Source organism: Tauraco erythrolophus, chromosome 4, assembly GCF_009769465.1.
Source record: "Tauraco erythrolophus isolate bTauEry1 chromosome 4, bTauEry1.pri, whole genome shotgun sequence".
NCBI classification, from domain to species: domain Eukaryota; kingdom Metazoa; phylum Chordata; class Aves; order Musophagiformes; family Musophagidae; genus Tauraco; species Tauraco erythrolophus.
This window is the reverse complement of record NC_141468.1, coordinates 16,897,226-16,917,476: the sequence shown is the minus strand read 5'-3', so window position 1 is coordinate 16,917,476 and position 20,251 is coordinate 16,897,226. Positions and strand designations below refer to the sequence as shown.

Genomic DNA, 20,251 nt, shown 5'->3' with positions numbered 1-20,251 from the left:
ATACAGCAGAGAATGACAATTATTTTCAACGTGAACCAAAGTATACTTTTGGAATCCCACTTACGGAAAATTACTTCCTAGTTGCTTTATGTCCCAGTGTAAAGGAAACAAAGAGGTGCCATTACAGACTCTCTTTTTTTCCCCCTAATCAGATTCTCTTCCGCAATAAAAATAGATTTGAATAGTAGTTTATCTGTAATTATAATGATTTACATTTTACTGCATTGAAACACTCCTAATTAAGCTGGTTTTCCTCTTCCTTTGCTCACAGACTTGGAAAATACATATGAAAACAATCAAAAAGTTCTGGAAGATAAAGCCAAGCAGTTGGTGGAGCTGGAAGAGACAGTTCGCTCCCTCTTACAGACAATCAGCCAGAAGGTTGCTGTTTACAGCACATGCTTATAAATGGGAGCAGGAAATGCTTGTGTTCAGGGTGGATTTTACGAGTATTACACTAGTTCTTTTTGACATCACACTGAGATGTGACCAGGTTTTATATTGACTTTCAAGTCACAGACCAAAGACAAGTTACTTTTTGATGTTGAAAATAAACAGTACTTTTGTATCACTGTATGTACCCAGTATGACTCATTAAGTTCCTTCCTATTTTCAGTAGCTGAAATAGTAAATCAATTAATCCTTTAGCAAGTCTCGTTTTTAAACTGGTTAAGAGACCTAATAATAAAATCTTGGCTCCAACCACATAATTCTAAAGAAGGGCTTCAGTTACTCTAAAATATAGGATGGTCACTCAGAACAAAATTGCAAGCGAATGAAGAAATGCCATCCTTGTGCAGTTAGCTAGCATCTACACCACAGTACTCAAGAAAGATTATCTACCCTCTGCAAGATATCCGTTTAGGCTTAACACTAGTTTCATGTCACTGCTTGTGAAACACTCTAGTTGTGAAGTGGGAACAGAGGTCTGCACTGAAGGGGTGAGTGTGGTTTACATTTCAAGCACCAAATTGAGGTGATAAATGAAGCTTGGAGGATCAAGCCTCTCAGTGAAAGGAACTACAAAAGTTCACAGGGCACTTTATCAGTGAAGGAGCTGCACACGGACGTCGCTCTCAGAGAGCAGCTCATGCTTAACGCAAATAAGACTTCTTTCAAAGTGCAAGAGTAACATCCAGTTCACCATACCTTAGCTGAAAGTTACGTAGAACAGCACACCTTCAGACAACTGTATTGTACTACACAAACGGATGTACAAAACATTCATCAGCTACATAAATTAGCATCCAAAACTGCTAATGCATTTTACACATCCTGACTGCAAACGCTGACCTGAGACGTACATCTGCATATATACTTTGATCAGCACCTTACCTAACCTTGACTAATGTCAGCAAAAGTTAGTCAGGACAACTCTGGAAGAACACATCACCACCTAGGCAAACTGAAGAGCGGTATGTTTAAATAAAAAACTACCCTTAAGCATAGGTTACAAATGCTACAGAGAAGAAAAAAAACCCACAACAAACCTAACTCACTGGAATTGATTAGCATACCAGCATCATACACTGTTTCACTGTCAGTATGCTTTGCAGCTGTTAAAAATACAATCTGCAAACTTCGCAACATTCAGCTGCCATCAGACCATTGACAGGTGACTCAGTAGCTCATCTTTTACCTTTACAAATGCTCTTTGTACAGTTAAATAGAATAGGAATGACAGCAAGAGAAATAACTACAGTAACAACCTTAAAGCCTTGAATTTTATTTTCAAGTGTCTGGGACACTATAGTCTCCCTCATAATTTTAGCAGTATTCTTGATTAGCACCTGATTAGCACTCTTGATTATAGTTTCCCTGACTTTCCAAACTTCATTTAACACGAACAAAATGAAATATGAGAGGTTGTAACTGATGAATCTCAAAGCTGAACTGTAGTAAGACTGCCACAATCATCGAGGGAGGTGAGGAGAGTGGACACAAAAGGCTTCCAGAAAAAACTTGCAAAGCACAAGATTAACACTTAATAGCATTTACCTGCAGCAGGTAGAAGTGACTCTGAAATGTCTAGATTTATTAGAAGAATCAAGTTTTTCTTCCCTTATTATTGTCTCACCTTTGCTTTCCCTTCAGCAACTTCCTACTAACACCTGAAAGCAGATCCACATTAATTATTCCAGTTCACAGATATGCTGGGTCATCTGATGGCATGGTGATAACTTTAATGAGCTGTCAGGGTTTAACCCCATCTACACTTACAAGAGAAATTAAAAAACCAACCAAACAAAAAAAAAAATCCTGAAGAACAGTATCACTGGTGTTTGTTGATTAGCTGGTATCTTAGTAAAATGGTAACATTGGCATATATTGCCGTCAATCAGTATGGATACTGGATCAATGCTTAATAAGCAGCTCTAAAGAAAGGCAGGAGGATGCAACCATCTTGTCTATACACAAAACCAAGTAGCTTTTGCACTATTTTCTGAAAGCACATTTCTCATCTATCATGTCACGGGCATAATGAAAAAGGACATGCACAATACCAGTAGGTATGAAGGTTTACTTCAAGGCAGAAGAGCCTAGCGAAGAAAAGAAGTGGGACCCGGCAGAACAAAGCTACTGGAATTGGGCACACTCCTTATACACATTATGGATATTCCAAAGATGCCATTTGTTTGAGAGTTTCTTCACATACCTGACAAACTAGACACTAAAAGGAGTAACAGGGCCAATCAGGACCCTCCAGCCGTGTTAACTATTTATTAAGCTCTCTTGCTACAGAAGACACAGAAAGAGAGCCCAAAATAGAAAACAGAAGAGGAGAAGGTATGTCTTAATTGTGTAGAGAGCTAACACTTCAGCCCTTGTGTGTGGAAGGTGCAGAATAACCCTCATGTCATAGCACTTAACAGCATGTGCTGCTTCACTACCCAGTTTTAGCATTTAAAATTTAAAAAAGTTGGACAATGGAAGCTTTAAAAACAAAGATTAAGTGGTAAGATTAATTTCTCTTCAATCTTTCATTTCTCCACCAGCATTCGGTTCTTCTCCCGGTGAGTTTTCAATATGAAAACATGATGCGTGGAGAATCACACACACAGAGTAATTTTCTCTTTAAAAAGTCAATATAGTTTTAATGGATCTTTATGAGCCCCTCTTCTCCCAACATTCTAAAACTAGTAGGTCAAAACAAATTTTGGTACTTGTATGTAAGAAGTAGGTTAAATTCTAAAGTTAATCCTTTCAGAAGGAAACATGTTTTTGTGCGGAAGTGACAGTGGCATTTTGAAGTGCCAGCGCATTATTAAGTGCCAGCGTTCCACGGTTTAGTCTGTCACTACTTCAAATAAGAAAACACCAGGTATGCTGGACACAGAGTTTCGACCAGCATACCTGACAGTCCCATGCAGCAGTGAAATGTTTGGTTTTGAAGAAGAGAAAAGTTCTGTCAGGCTGTTTTTCTGTAACATTCATCATGTAAATAAACATGTGATTTTAAGTATTTAATTTACAGAGACAAGTGGATAATTCCACTTGTTCCAAATTCTACTTGTTTAAATATTCGATGTTTACAATGAAGATAATCACTTAATTCAGTCCTAAAATCCTCAGACTCAGCGTTCTGTAAGGGCCCACAATCCATTTTCAGAGATGTACTATACACGTACAAAGATCTGCTCCTTCATTTTAGAAGTTGATAGCTTTGCCAAAAGATGCTGCTAGGTTTGCTTCCCTGAAGGCTTCGGACACCGTCTGTAGAGAGCAAACACAAAAAGGTACAAGTCATTAGTAGTCACATGGAATTATAGCACGTCCGTGTAACCCTGGTGTTCAACAGCCTGATTAGAAAAATACTTACTGGATGGGCATGGCAAACTCTGGCTACATCTTCACATGATGCTCCATATTCCATAGCAAGGGCAGCTTCATTAACCATTTCACCAGCACCCTGTGATTTAATGGTATTTGTTAATTAGCACAAATCTTTATGCAGTTGTCCAGGTTCTCATAAATCACTAACATCTTGTAAATAAGCATCTTTTGCTAAAAAAAGAGAAGTTGTAACACATTAGAACACAGCTGAAGTGCTAGCTGTAAGTTGGAAGTACTTCATCTGTTTGGTGACTGTGCTCAAGCCTAGTGTAAATCTAAAATAATTCCTAATGAGAGTATTTGTTCTCTCATTACCAAGAGTTGTGCAAAATCTGGGCATTTTTCCACCGCAAGATACTGGTCAGGTAATACCCACAGTCTCGTCAAAGCTACAGTGTGTGTTATCACTGCTGAAACCTCCCAAGAACTTCAATGCCCTCCTGGAAAGTTAAATAGATAACTAGATAAACAAAAGCATGACACTACATCTTGCACCCTCATTTTCATTAATGAGTTGTACTTACACAGAGAACATTTCTTTGAGGAGGTGAAAATAGTGAAATCTTCTGACACGTTTTTAGCATTCACAATTATAAGATTTCCCCCCAGCCCTTTCCCAGTGGATTAAGTTTACTGTTGTGAGACAGTCTGATTAAAACATGCTGATTTTTAAATTAATGGCATTGTGACAGCAAGTAACTAGCATAATGTCTTATTATGTATTCCTATCAGAAATTATAAGGATCAGATTCAGAAACAAAAAGCCTATCTGCTAGTGTTGACGGTATATCCATTCATAGGAATAAAGTTTCCTTTCCAGGAAATAGAGAGCAGTTTTGGTGTTTCTTTTTTATGAAAATGGTATATAAAGATGCATGGAAGTGTTTCTGCATACATCTTTAGGGAAAAAAAAAATATTTAAAGCTAAGATAAACAAAACAGAGAGATCAGGGTCTAGCTTTGGACTACGTGGGACAGTGGAAAACGATACTTTTCCAGAATAGAATTTTCTGATCTCTGTTCTTTGCTAAGGATTCTCAAATCAGAGTTCCATTAGTTAATACCCTCAGATTTGGTGACTGCAGTGTAAGGTTATCAACTTTGCTAAAGTCCAGAGAGGGGGAGAAAAAAAAAAAAAAAAAGAGAACACCACAGCCACAGTCTGTTCAGCTCCCTCAGCTTCCAGAACTTGAGAACTTCAGTCAACTATTTCTGCTGTTCTCTTGAGGATTTGGCAGTATTCATGAAAAAAATCCAAACCCTTGGTCAGAGAAACCAATTAACCTTATCAATTCTCAGGGGAAAAAAAAAAAAAAAAAAAATATGCTGGGTGTAAGACCAAAGTAACAGAAGACAGGGAGGAGGGCAGGGCTACAGAAGAGGTCAGTAAATAAAAGTAACTATGGTAAACTCAAATCCTCCTCCTTTTCACAAGCACTTCTAACTTGACAACTACTTTGCAACTGTGCAACACTCAATAAAAGGCTCTTAAAAGGCCAAGACAGCAGCACAATTTACAATACTTACTGCGCCTAAAATGTGAGCACCCAACATCCTGTCTGTTGATTTCTGACTAAGTATCTTCACCATGCCATCTGTGTCGGCATTTGTCTTTGCTCTGCTGTTGGCAGCAAATGGAAATTTCCCAATTTTGTATTCTACACCCTACAAAACAGGTACATGTTACTGAGTTAATGACCAATAAGAACAATGTAACCACAGAGACAATTTGATAAGTACAAGAACAGAAGTAATACAAAAATAAAAGGCATGTATATAAGACATACAGAGCAATGCAGAACGACCACCACCAAAAGAGGTATAAGGGAGTATTAAAAAAAGATTAGTTAGCAAGTGAACAATACTAACTTCACAGAACAGAAGTCATTAAAGAGAACTGTGATCCTTGAGAGAACGGCATGCAGGACAGAATCATTCAATCATACATCTTAAGCAGTAAATTCAGATGCAGAAACTCTCCTGGAAAAAGTAGCTAGGTAAACTACTAGACAATGAAACCACACCCAAGGTGGAAAATAAGTTTTGTCCAAGAAGAAAGCAAACAGTACCTCTTCTTTCAGCTGTTCTTCTGATTTGCCAACCCAGGCCACTTCAGGGTGTGTGTATATCACAGAAGGTACGCAGTTATAGTCAATGTGAACTGCTCCCCCAGCCATCCCTTCTACACAAAGAATGCCTTCATCTTCAGCTTTGTGGGCCAGCATGGGTCCAGCAACTACATCACCAATAGCATAGATGCTATCAGACCAATGAAACAGAATAAGACACTGTTTAAAAACATCCTAGCACACCCAGGCTATCTTGTATAACAGCCAGTTTAAAACGTTACTGAAAGCACTAATCAAAACAGATCAAAATATTGAATATCAAAAGAAAAAACAAGTATAAAAGAGCAGTTTCCACAGAATGACCATGCTTCAAGAAGTACTAGTGACATGAAACTCACAGAGTAACTTTTGAATTACAAAACTTCAAAGGTTGACTAAAAATCTTTAGTTCCTGAAATAAACAGAAACTGAGTTTTCCTTTCAGAAAAGAAAGGCATATTCTGCAATTAAAACAAAAAAAACCCCTTGCTTTAGTAGGTTAAACTTTTAGAAATAAGAGTTCTGCTTGAAAAAATATTTAGTATTACTTACTTTGGAATTTTGGTTTGGAATCTGTTATTGACTGGGATTCTCCCCCTCTTATCAAGTTCAATTCCAATATCTTCAAGACCTAGATTTTTTGTAAAAGGACGCCTACCGATGCAAACGAGGAGCACATCACAAGTTATTACTTCTGCCTTGCCACCAGCAGCAGCTTCAACACTATAGAAAAATAAGCAGCAAAAACACTAAGTCAGAAACTTTCAGTGTTTTATTTCTCTGACTAGTAACTAATATGATCCAGATGATGACCTGCTGGCTGGATCTGGCATCCAAAACACTTGCATTCAGCCTGCCCCACACTCCTTCCTTACAACAACTGAGGAGTAGAAGAGGGAGGGAGGGATAACAACTCTGACTACCTTTGTTAGCAACTCTTAGATATAGAAATCAGGGCATATAGATCCACTAGCAAGTGGCATGACCCGATAGGATCAAATCTGTACAGCAAAATAACTGGGGCTCAGTACTCGACATCCAAACTCTATATATTTCGGGGCGGGGTAGGGCCATGTATGCTGAGCAAGCTTTTTTCTGGTCCAAGAACCAAACACCTGTTAGCAGCTGCCCTGCATCAGGTGCATCCCCTCAAGTGCACCTTTGTGTTTAACTGCACTCAGACCAAGTTAAGCTCACATGTTCTGAGAGCACAAAAGCATGGCAAGTGAGAATGAGTAGGAAATGTGTTTCAAAAGCATACTCCTGAAATAAAATGATACTCTAAATGTAAATGACCACATTAAACCCCATCAGCATTCTGTTTAAAGCAGCCCAAATCTAGGACCTTTAAAATGGTGAAGGACAGACTATCCCAAGGTATGGTGATACAGCAAATACAAGTCACTGTATTAAGATTCCAGTTAAAAAAAAAAAAAAAAGACAAACCAAACAAACATTTAAGCTTACTTTTGTTAAGTCATTTTCTTAAAACTCAAACTACAGTTTATGTAACTGGACTGCAGAGAGAATACATTAACAAGAGAAAGAAGAGAAGTAGTGCATAGTATGGACTTTTACAAAGCAAATTTGCTGTAAGTGTTTCTATATTAGCTCTTCATCTGTAAGTCTTCAAAGGGCTTGAGTGTCGCCATTAAAAGACATTCTACGGTAGTTTCATTTATTTCTACTCAAAGGCAATCAAATCTCTGCCATGCTTACTTGGAGACAGGGGGAGGTATGGACAAAACCTCTCCAGTAAGCAGCCAAGACTTAACAGTGTGAAAACGACTGTATGAGCAATCATGGTATTTATGTCAATTGTACCAGAAGCAAAGATCTCCCATGCAAAGAACAATTTAGAGTTCTGCTTTTATTACTGCTCTCACCAAAGCAACACTGGTTTTACACTAGCACACCTTCAACTCAAGTCAACGGAACCTCTCCTGCATATGCAATCCAGCACTTGATAAACTCAAAATTATGAACTCTGTAAGCTACAATACAGGATAAAAAATAAATTTCACTGAAGAATTAAGTTTCATCCTAAATTTATTTTTGCTTGCTCAAAGAATATCAAACTGTATTTTTAAATAGGTTTCAAGGATTGGGTGGAAGAATATATATGGCACTCCTTTAGTTTTACGTTAAACACTTACGCTACATCGATTTTTCCATCTGGTTTCTTAGTAGCACCAGTAACTTTGGTGTTCAGTTTAAACTTAAATCCCTGTTTCTGAAGAATACGCTGGAAGTTTTTAGAGATCTCCATGTCAATTCCCATTCCACCAACATGGCCCATGAACTCAACAGCAGTCACATCTGCACCAAGGCGCTGCCAAACTGAACCCTGCAGTCACAACAACTTGTGTAAGTTTTTGAAAGGAAAACTTCAGATTTCTTTACTGTAATACTTATCACTTCAATTGTAAACTTTTCAAAAGCAGGACAACCGGTAAGAGCGAAATGATGTTTTTACAAACGTTACAGTGTAGGATAAAACATGCCCGCACGTCGCCCCAGTCTTTCCCAAAAAAATGGATTTATCACTGCTTGTTTGCATACGCAAAACTTCAGTGATTAAATTCATGGAGTTGATCTTTTAAAGAAATAGCTAACAAAATAATTAAGTATAAATTAGATCTATTTTAGGTTATAGGTATAGAAAAATTCAAAATCAAAGAATCTGAGTGTAGCTCAGAAAAGCCAAGAGAAGTGTTTATGGTGCTCTAATACGACTACAAGTTGAATCGAAACAGTCCCATGTTACGAAAGTTTTATGCAATAAAATGGAACCACCGCTGCTTCTGTATGTACTTATAACCATAACCACCACCCATCAACAAAACCCTTATACGCCTTATCTACCTCAAGTCACCCACATCTGTCCAACACAGTATTTCACTTTGCTTATTCCTTCCCGCTTAACAGTCAGCAAGTTAAGCAACCACTAAGCAGATGTGCAAATTTGCAAGCAATTGCAAGACCAGTAAATACACATTCTTCTTGAACCACATAGGTATGAGGCAAAAGGACTCAGACCAAGATGAACTACAAAGTCTCCACTCCTTTGTTAGTTAGATAGAATGTGGGCAATCTTTCATATCACATAAAATTTTTTGGGATTAATTGCTACACACAGTAATTGAACCTGGCTTAAAATGAACTCCCCTTAAAAAAGGAAGTTTTCTCATCTGTATATAGAGCAGGGAGAAACCTCAGCAAAAGCTACCTCCCCCAAAAAAAACTCTATGTGAGGCTCTGGATGTTCCTCTCTCATTTCTCTGCTTAGCTAACCAGCTGCAGGAGTACTGATCCCGCAAACACTTATCCCAGCTTTTCTGGTAGAAAAGGAGCTAGCAGGCTATGAAGTCCGAACAGATTCATTACAAGTCACTCAACCAAACATCTGTTAAATCACAGCAACACAATTAAATATAACACAAAAAAATAACACCCTGTTCCTTTATAAAATAAAGATCAAGTGGCTTAAATATCCTCTCACCAGTTCCACACCAATGACTCCTGCACCAATAACAACCATCTTTTCAGGAACTTTTTTTAGTGACAGTGCACCAGTGGATGACACGATATTATCTTCATCAATCTAATGAAAAAGAAATCCACAAAAGGAGGTTATCGTTAGGGTTGGAAGGGACCTTAAAGATCATCTAGTAGGTTTACAATCTCATTTATACATTATATATAAAACAAATAGAAGCTGAAGTGCAATCAGATGCAAAAAAAAATTACTACACGTTAAATTATGTGGATATTACACACTGAAAAACAGTACCATTAAGATTTCAAATACGTACGGTAATTCCAGGGAAGGGAGCAACTTCTGAGCCAGTGGCTATAAGTATGTTCTTTGTATTGATAACTTGTGTGCTGCCATCTTCTTTGGTTGCAGTAACTTGGTTTTTGCCAGTTATTTTTCCAAACCCAGATACATGTACAACCTTCGGTAATCAGAAGACAGTAAATTCAGATTCAAATTACTTATATAAATTATGCTACATTTAATCTGAATCTCACTAATGGCTTTAGAGAAGCTGCTAACACGTGCCCTTACATCACCATATGGTACCAATCACAAAGTACTTGTATACTATTCTTTTAAGTAGATTAAGAATGAAGAGAAGCATTCAAATTCTGCCCTTGCCCAGTCAGTCACTCAAATTAACTTATGCGGCAACAATATGAAAATGTAAAAAGCAAGAAATTCAGATCAGAAAAAAATCATTAATATCTCTCAGTATATAATCCAAACTAACCTTGTTTTGTTTAAATAAATGAGCAATTCCACCTGTTAAGGCCTTCACTGCACCACTCTTCTGTTCCATCATCTTCTCCAGATTCAAACGGATTCCTGTAACTAAGGTTAAAAAACACCTTCTATGAAGACATTTTAGTGTTTTTATTTCAGGGAGCTAACCTAAACACAACGAACGGCTCTGACACAGTGAGACGTGTTAAACGCCCTTACTAAACAGTGAAGGTTACATTCAACAACCGCTATGCTAAAAAGCAGTATTACACTTTTCAAATGCAACTTACTTATCCATGATTCAGCGTTCAAGTAGCAGACACGTGTCCCTAACCCTCCAACTGACAGATAAAGGATATTATTTATAACTTCAAAGTTTTCTGACCAGAAAACTATAGCAGTCAGATTTGAATAATTAAATTTACTTGTTGATGGAAACCATTTATGTTAACAGGCACTCACAAGTTGCTCTTCACACTCACTTTCAATTCCTCTATTGGCAAAATCTTTTCCATGGGCCAAGTGATACAGATGCGAGTTGTTCAGCAAGGCCTAAACACACACAGAAATGTGAATTGGGACATACATTCATGACTGATTTAATTATTTATATTATAAGGAAAAAAAAAATCTGATGTTATTTGCAAAACATTCTCACTACTAAGAAAAAGCCTGACATGCATGTATTTAAAAGGATGTATTTCAAACACAGAAATTGTACATAGTAGCTCCTGACGAAGTGTTTTATGTTAACATAAAAATTGAAAAGTTAAAATCACACCTATCCTTTTTGCTTATGTCACCAGAGAAACTGGCAACAACTCCATGAGGATTAAAAAAAAAAATTGGAACAGACTTTACTTAAAGAAAGTTGATTCTGGCTGACTCACAGGAGAATTTTCTTATTGCCTCAGACAAGAGACTACTCGTCAACAAAAAGCATACAGAAAAACAAAATGAGGAAAACCTATACTGAAATCCCTATGAAAATTTTAGCCCGTGTAGACATGCGTGAGTTAGAAATGGCATCGCTAGTTGAGCTGAAGCTACATGGCTTAAAGCTAGCTCGGGTCACTGGACATTCAGAATTCAAAATTAAATTCAGAAGAGTTTTTATGATGATGATGTTTATAAATCAGCAGCTTGAAATGCAGAACCTCTTGAACTGTATTTCAATTAGAAATAGCAAAACAGTTAGAAAGGGATCTTGGTATGAAAAACTATGTCTTTCACTAGTCATCCCAAATTGCAATTATCAGTATCTTCTCGAGAAGGACAACAGTGCAAGTCTGTGCAGACTGAAAGCAGGCACAGTGAAACATTCAAAGCACATTTTGAGATACCTGCCTTATATACACACATTTGCATAAAACTAATACTGTCAGAATAGGATAATTCCATTTTTATTAATAAGTCTTATGAACTCTCACTTTTTAAAATTCATTTGCCCATTTCACATTGACTGATTCAACCCTGAATCTGTAACATCCAACACTACGGAAGACACAGCCACTGCTTAAGACTTCAGCAATTAAAAAAGAAAAAAAAAAATCCATGCCCAATGTATTACTTTGGATGGCTTTTTGGAAAGGAATTTTTGAATAGTTTATTATTGCCTCGGTGTATTCACTTCTTAAGAAACATATTGCCATTCAAAGCAAATTCTGGATAGTATCTGAATTTAGCCATGAGTTCAGAAGTATTTTCTTAAGAACTTCAAAGGATAAAAAAACCACTCAAGAAGAAAAGTTAGTTAAATAGAATCTAGCACAGTTCCAAACTTTCAAAGTAACACTGTGTTGATCTACACCTCATTTTTGAGTTTTTTTCTCAGTATTTTAAGATATTTTGAACTCCACTAGAACTATTAGTAAAACATTGAAGAAAATTAATACAGCATTTTAAAAACTTGTATTTATACTGTATTTTCTCCCACTGTGCTAATGGAACCTCTCTAAGCAAACAGATTAGAAATAGCAATACAGTTAGAAGAGATCTTGGTAAGAAAATTATGTCTGTTGCTACAGCCATTACAAACCTGGCATTACCAGTGTCTTCCTTCACCTGCTGGGTGCTAACAAGGTAGACTGAGGAGCACCCAGCTAAACAGAATCACAGAATGGTTTGGGTTGGAAGGGACCTCAAAGATCATCTAGTTCCAACCCCCTCTGGATTAGACTGATAAGGCTATCTAGCAATAGCACTGTTCTTAGAAGGGCCTAGTTCTGAAATTACTTAACCTGGACTGTCAACCTCAAATGTTAGGTTCTTCAGAATTTCTTCTCCTTTCTTTCAGAGTGCATGCCTTGGACTCTCTCTTTTCCCTCTCTCTCTCTCTCCACACAAGCACTACCAGCCCCACTCTCCAGGCCATATTTTAGGGCTGGTAAGAATACTATTTTAGCTTAGTCTAATATTTCAAGAGCTAATCAACTAGGCTCTTTGTACAGTCAATGGAGGGAGACAGCTTACTTCAGAGTATGGTGCACATAACCAAAGTCAGAGTTCACAATTTTTCAGGGGTCCCTCTCTCCCTGTAATTTAGATTTACTTTCTCTACCCCTAGTGACACAGTTCAGCACTCCTTTAACCTAAGAACAACATCTTGGACAAAACTACAAGTTTATTTTGAACTGGTATGAGAGGATCAAGAACTTCACATGGTGGACTACAAGAGATACAACCATCTGAGACAGTTAACACTGCAGTCAGTTACTGGTTACAACACAGGCTCAACAGTTCATTAAGAGTGAGAAGTCCATCTGTACACACCTCTGGTTTTCACATTCTTCTCATATTTGGGAAAGCCCACAAAAACAGAGTTTGCAAACAAAAATTTCTATTGAGCAAATAAAACTTTAACCCTTTGTGTTATTTATTTGGATCCTCAGCTTATATGGATTGTAATACCAATTTTTAAAGAAAGTATGTCAATCTTGGAAAAAAAATAAGGAGTGATACATATTATATCTGTAGGTTTTAATGAAGTTATGACAAACTATGTACACTTACCTTGGACGGAATACATCCAACATTCAAACAGGTTCCACCTAAGGTTTCATTTTTTTCTACACAGACAGTCTGAGGAAGAAGAGGAGGGAAAAAATAACTTTTTAGCATACTATGCCATTATTTCCTTACAGGGTATCTGACAAGTTAGAATTGATGAAAAGAACCAGGCACTTACCTAGTAACACTTCCTCTACAAGTGTCTCATTAATTTAATTCCTAGGTTTATTCTGTGGCTCAGATTCCCCCTCCCTCTTTTTTTTTTTTTTTAACTTAAAAACTACAAAATGGCTCTTTGAAACAAAATTCTCAACAAGAAGAGAGACACATTCCCCACTGCACCATTTACACTTTCATACAAGTTTCAGTGCTGTTGTTCTGCTTCAAAAATCCACAAAGTTGCCTCAGTTAAATACAACACTCAGTTCTGTGGAAGATGTTCCACTTACAATTAAAAAGAAAACCTTGCAAAAAGCAAAAAATGTAAATAATGCAAAAGATTTCTAAAAATGAGTAATCGCAAGCAAATAACAAATGATTTTAATGTTAACACGTTACAAATTTTAACATGAATATGTTAAAATCGCGTGAAGCAATCTTTTCTTTAAAGAAAACAAAACAAAAGCCTCAGATCGCAAACATTTCCCTCTCTTGTGCCAAAACCCATAAGGAAAGAAAGAAAAAGCAAAAATCAAGAAAAGCAAAACAAAGCAAAAATAAGGTCAATACCAACAGGGATAGAAAATATTTCATCTCCTTCTCAGCAACTTGCCAACATCAATGGCATCCTGGGGTGTATTAGAAGAGCTGTGGTTAGTAGGTCAAGAGGGGTTCTCCTCCCCCTCTACTCTGCCCTGGTGAGGCCACATCTGGAATATTGTGTCCAGTTCTGGGCCCCTCAGTTCAAGAAGGACAAGGAACTGCTTGAGAGAGTCCAGCACAGGGCCACAAAGATGATTAAGGGAGTGGAGCATCTCCCTTATGAGGAAAGGCTGAGGGAGCTGGGTCTCTTTAGCTTGGAGAAGAGGAGACTGAGGGGGGACCTCATCAATGTTTATAAATGTGTAAAGGGTGACTGCCATGAGGATGGAGCCAGGCTCTTCTCACTGGCATCCAATGATAGGACAGGGGGAATGGATATAAGCCGGAACATAGGAGGTTCCGCTTAAACATGAGGAAGAACTTCTTCCCAGTAAGGGTAACAGAACACTGGAACAGGCTGCCCAGAGAGGTTGTGGAGTCTCCTTCTCTGGAGATGTTCAAAACCCGCCTGGACATGTTCTTGTGTGATCTAATCTAGGTGGTCGTGCTCCGGCAGGGGGATTGGACTAGATGATCCTTTGAGGTCCCTTCCAATCCCTAACATTCTGTGATCAAAGTATTGCAAAGGAAAAAAAAAAAAAGACAAAACTTCAAGTAAAAACAGATCACTTGGAGGGGAAAGAAAGTATTGTAAACCTTTTTTATAGAAGCACAAGAATTGGTATCTCCTGCTTTGCAAGGTGCGTGTTCAAAATTCCAGTTCCTTGGTTTATACTCCTAAGGGCTCCAATTTGCTGACCGAAGTGATTACCCAGGGGAAAGCCTTTCATCATTTCTTTCAAATTGCTGCTTTTGTGCTAAAATAGCAGTGATGGTAACATGAAGAGCAGGATTCACTGTATCAAATCACAGAAACACACTGTGACATGCTGATCCCCTATCTACCCTTCCTCCTGTTTTAAGCACATTAATGCATGAAAAACGATCCAAGGGCTTTAAAAGCTGCACAATGGATCAAACAGCACCAGCACTGGTCCCACCTTTACCTGATAAGGAGGTTCTGCCTCACCCACTTTGCATCAACTTCACTGACAAGGCTGAGCAAAGCTGTTAAAAAGCCAACGTCCAGAGAACATTGTTGGCAATAAGGTGGGATGCTGCGGTAGTGATACAAGGACTTAACACTTGTGTTAGCACATGTAGCGCTAAAATTGAAGATTCAAGTTCAGTAGAGCACTCTCAGGTTCTTCTCTAAATGGTGTCACTATGGAATCTACCTTTTGCCCATCTCATAAAAACACCTTACATTCCTCAAGGACAGTATAAACATTCTTCATGTTTATCCAGTGCTACAGATGACATATGCAACCACGTCCAAATATTTTGCACACTCCGACTAGCTGTAAAGCAGCGTAACAAAATTATGTTTGCCACGATGAAAAACAGAATCCATGGCACTTTTTAACCTCCTTGTATTTGGTATCCTATTGTTAATCACAGATATGAAGGACCTGAGGGCAGTGTTGCTCCAAGAAAAGCGAGCATATAGCCACGAAAAACAGCTTTAGAATAAACAAGCATGAACTTACACAGCAGAAGGCCTCAATCTCAATTAAAATCTGTAGCACTGAGCACTTTTTCTCAGGTACTAATAGCTCAATAACAACATACAGCTAAAACCAAGAATATTTATTAAGACAAAAAAAAAAATCCCAAACATGGATAAAAACAACTCAACTTTATCTGCACTAGGTCACAGGCAGATGTAAAATTTCTTAAAGGAATCTCAAACATTCATGTTTTAGTACAGTTACACATTAGAAAGCTGAACAATATCCAAAGAAACATCACAGAAACCCAGCTGTGGGAGTAACGAAGGGCAACACTCAAGAGTTACTGAAAAGTTTAGGTTGAAGGGACCTCCTTTGGAGGTCATCTAGTCAAACCTCTGGCTCCAAACACAGCATTAAAGATGTATCAGGTGGCTCAGGGCCTTGTACAGCCAAGTTCTGGAAATATCCAAGGGTGAAGACTACACGCTATCTGGGCCCCCATTCCAGTGCTTCACTGGAACTCTGTTCATCAACAGGAGTTCCTGTCCTTACCAGGTGGTCTAATCAATTCATCTTTGTCATGAAGTCCAGATGTCAAAATTCAGAAGCATTGGGATGTATCAGCCAGCAGGAACACGCTCAAGACTGCTAGCACCACCTTCTCAGATTTCAAATTAAGAGATGAACAACGCAGTGCCAAGAAAGTAAGTTGGTCTCTTATTAAGAAGTGAAGGTAAAAAAAAAAAATAATCCTGCTGAAGTCACATTCCATGTTTTTCTAAGTTCAGAAAATGTGAAATGCATTATGCACATATAACTCTCTCTACTCAATTAAATGACACATCGTTACTACACATCAGGTAAAAGTTGCCTCTTTCAAAAGGCATTCAAAGACAACAGACAACAATGGAGATGAATATAAAAAAATGTAAATTAGATACTATAGTATTTATGCAGACATATTTTCACCCCTGAAATTATCAGAGGACAATGGAATTCCTCTACTCGCATTCCAAAAACATATCAGTTGAATATTGTTTTTTCATCTTTTGAGTTCTCTCAGTCTGTTCTTCAGGGCAGATTTTCAGTGGCCTTTTTGTCACTGTCACATTTTATTTCCCCCCTTTTCTTTGCTGGGAGAAAAATTCCTTCCTAGCATTCTTGTCTCACCTTCTCTTCCATCTCAACTATCATCTCCAATTAAAAAGCAAGCTGTCCTGAGCAGCTTTGTCTGTATAGACAGTAATGTCTTCACATCTCCATTTCAACTTCTGTACAATCTGGGTAAGCAAGGCAAAGAAAGATTACCGACACTTAAACAGCATCTGGTGGCCCAAGATGTGACAGAGAATTTCAGTTTTTCAGTATCACACAAACATCTTCCAAGTTCATCTGGATGAATATTCTGCTGAGTGAGGTCTCATCTTACCTTAAATCCAAGCTGAGCTGCTTTGATAGCAGCAACATACCCTCCAGGACCAGAGCCAATAACTGTGACATCGGCATCAACTGAAATAGAGAACATTTGAGTTATTTTTGTTTTAGCAACTAACATTTTACTGCAGGAATACCAGTTATTTCTGAAATAACTCATGCTGGATTTTTTTTTTTAAATAAGTAAAATGGCTATTAAAAATGATGCAACTTAATAAACTAGGTTTAGATGAGTAAATTACATCTCACATCCAAGAGTAACTTCTGGACAAAAGGAAAGGTTGTGTGGAAGAATCCACTCTGCAGTAAAACCAACTGGTCTGAAATTTTACAGGGACAATAATGTAAAGTGAAACAAGGCAACTGAATTCTGTCTGACCCATGTATCCTGCTATAAATCCCTTAAGAACTTAACCCAAGATGTCTGGATAGTTTACTGTAACATTTTTCTAGCACAGCTTCTATTGGTATTTAGTGCAAAAGATAAATGCTTACTAAATGCTATAAAATCAGTAGTTTATAAAGGAGAAAATATGGCTGAAATAGGTAACTATACAACCTCTATCGATTATGAACAAAGAAGAAGCTATGAACTTTGTACCTAATTCATTTCTCATAACCACAATCTCCTTTGTAATATTAATTACCATCACTGTTCTTATGCTATATGAAGTTCAATTTCTACTTATAGCTTTAGCTTGATACCAAATAGGGCACATAAGCCACTATTTTTCATCTAAACCTCCATGCTGACACAGATTCCCCCATCACCTGGAAGACTGATTTCTGATTTGAAGCACTGCTTGGGTTTTTAGGTTGGTTTCTTTGGTCCAAGAAAATTCTCCAGAATTAATTACCTTGATCAGCATAGGTCCTTTGCGACACTGCACAAATTCCCTGGAGACCATGATGAATTTGATCAAAACGGCTTCTCTAGAAAGTGAAAAAAAGCTTAATTTTAAAAGTTGAAGTCAACCCGTGAAGAAAAACAAGCATTCAACCACACACAGATGAACACAGAGTTACAGTCACCAGTTAACAAAAACAGGAACACGACAGAAGAGGGCACAGAGGGCACTGCCCAGGACAAGAGCCTGGTCAGTCGCTCTGCTGTTTACCTGCTCTGCAACCTCAGCCGATCACTACACCTGTTCTCCCTCACATCAGCCTCACCTAAGGCTGCCTCTAACTACGACAACCTTCAACTCTACACACGGCGCCCTCAAACAACCTAATGACATAGATTAGACACCCACAGGAGTTTATGAAGAGTCTTGGTGTTCCCTGACCAACCCCTTCAGCCACTTCCCGTGAACAGGCAACATCTCAGAGGTGGTTCTGGTGGGAAAGAGCTTCTAATCGTAACGGGACAGCACAGTTGCTACAAGCATCTCACGGGCCGATCATCCTGTAACTAGAGGACATTCCTGGAAGTGTTTCTGAAGCCCCAGTGCTGTCCAAAGGCGGGAAGCGACCCTCTGAGAGCTGACAGCCACAAAGGGGTCCGCCCTCACTCCCGACTCCGCCCGGCTGCTCCCTCCGGCTGAAGCCTCCTGCAGGCCGGGGCACCCCTGCTCCGTTCTCGGGACGACCGACAGCCAACAAACCACACGGCAGCAGGAGCAAGACCCCAAGCCCACCCTTCCGGGGCGGCGCGACCCCAGCCTGGGGCCAGGCGGCACCGCGGACGCCGTGTCACCTCGGCCGCGCCGGGCGAGAAGCGACTCCCCTTCCCCGCGAAGGAGGCGAAAGCAGAGGCGGGAGCGAAGCGCAGCCAAGCTCCGCGACCGCCAGCCGCCGCGGCCGCCCCAGAGCGCCTGCTCCGCCTCCGCCCGCCCTCACGCCCGCTCCCGGCGAGGGATGGGGGAACGCGAGGAAAGCCCAGGCCCGACCTCCCCAGCGCAGCGCGGCGCGGCTCAGCTCCCCCCGCCGCCCCGCGGCAGGGCAGGGCAGGGCAGGGCAGGGCAGGGCAGTGCCGTGCCGTGCCGTGCCGTCCCCTGCCGGCGCCGTACCCGAGCGAGCGCGCAGGAGACGCGTCCCCAGCACTGCATGGCCGCCGCTGCCGGCCCGCGCCCCTCAGCCTCCGCTCCAAGGACTCCGCGGACTCGCGCAGGCGCACCGGGCCGGGGGAGGGGGAGCGACGGCCGGTCGCAGGCGACGGGGCCCCCTGGCGGCGGCGGCCGCCCGGGACAGCGCCGAGCGCGGCGCTCGGGGGCGGGGCCTGAGGGGCGGGGCGGGGTCATGCAAATGAGCCTCTTAAAGCGGCAGCGCGCCCCCAGGGCGGCGCGGCGCAGCAGTTCGTAGCCCTGCCCGACACTAGGGCGAGTATTCAGGTCAAGCAGAGCAGCTCACAAACCTACACCTGATCAATCAAAATGCACTTCGTGAACAGACGGAGAGTCACCACTATTTTATCGTTCACTGAAGTTCCGCTGGACTGGAGGCTGGCAGATGTTACCCCCATTTACAAAAAAGGGCGGAAGGAGGATCCGGGGAACTACAGGCCTGTCAGTTTGACCTCGGTGACGGGCAAAGTCATGGAACAGGTTATCTTGAGTGCTATTAATGAGCACATACAGGTTAACCGGGTGATCAGGCCCAGTCAACATGGGTTTATGAAAGGCAGGTCTTGCCAATCAAACCTGATCACCTTCTATGACAGGGTGACCCGCCTGGTTGACGAGGGAAGGGCTGTGGATGTAGTTTTCCTGGACCTCAGTAAAGCCTTTGATACAGTTTCTCATAGTGTTCTGGTGGAGAAACTGGTAACTGCTGGCCTGGATAGGCACACCCTCCTTTGCGTTAAAAACTGGCTGGATGGCCGGGCCCAAAGAGTGGTGGTAAATGGGGCTAAATCCGGCTGGAGGCCGGTCACCAGTGGGGTTCCCCAGGGCTCAGTGCTGGGTCCAGTTCTGTTTAACATCTTTATCAATGACCTGGATGAGGCGATTGAATGTACCCTCAGTAAATTTGTGGACGACACCAAGCTGGGAGGCTGTGTCGATCTGCTCGAGGGTAGGGAGGCCCTTCAGAGGGATTTGAACAGACTGGATCGTTGGGCTGAGGCCAATGGCATGAGCTTTAATAAGGCCAAGTGCAGAGTCCTTCACTTGGGGTATAAAAACCCCAAGCATCGCTATAGGCTCGGGGAAGAGTGGCTGGAGAGCTGCCTGGCGGAGAAGGACCTTGGGGTCTTGGTTGACTATCGGCTTGATATGAGCCAGCAGTGTGCCCAGGTGGCCAAAAAGGCCAATGGGATCCTGGTGTGTATCAAGAATAGTGTG

At 40.4% G+C, this 20,251-nt stretch overlaps 2 protein-coding genes across 4 annotated transcripts in view; one reads left to right on the top strand and one right to left on the bottom strand.

The window, feature by feature from the left end:
• The window catches only part of LAMB1 (laminin subunit beta 1), a 46,786-nt gene extending 46,325 nt beyond the window's left edge, over positions 1 to 461 (top strand). The window contains exon 33 of the mRNA XM_086609702.1: positions 272 to 461. Coding sequence (XP_086465828.1) covers positions 272 to 408 — 137 coding nt within the window. The 3' untranslated portion in view covers positions 409 to 461. The remainder of the gene's footprint in view (positions 1 to 271) is intronic.
• Positions 462 to 1,567: 1,106 nt separating this feature from the next.
• On the bottom strand, positions 1,568 to 19,027 carry DLD (dihydrolipoamide dehydrogenase). Of its 3 annotated transcripts, XM_086610221.1 has the most exons (14): positions 18,980 to 19,027; positions 17,825 to 17,900; positions 16,963 to 17,042; positions 13,222 to 13,290; positions 10,692 to 10,761; positions 10,217 to 10,317; positions 9,758 to 9,901; positions 9,445 to 9,546; positions 8,099 to 8,289; positions 6,495 to 6,665; positions 5,904 to 6,093; positions 5,362 to 5,499; positions 3,821 to 3,910; positions 1,568 to 3,714 (listed from the first exon to the last, which is right to left on the bottom strand). In XM_086610221.1, the coding sequence occupies exons 1-14, from the start codon at positions 19,016 to 19,018 to the stop codon at positions 3,649 to 3,651; spliced, it is 1,527 nt and encodes a 508-aa protein (XP_086466347.1). In that variant the 5' UTR covers positions 19,019 to 19,027; the 3' UTR covers positions 1,568 to 3,648. The 3 variants fall into 3 exon arrangements, with proteins under 3 accessions (XP_086466347.1, XP_086466349.1, XP_086466348.1); XM_086610223.1 differs by lacking the exon at positions 9,758 to 9,901; XM_086610222.1 differs by lacking the exon at positions 13,222 to 13,290.
• Positions 19,028 to 20,251: the final 1,224 nt, after the last annotated feature.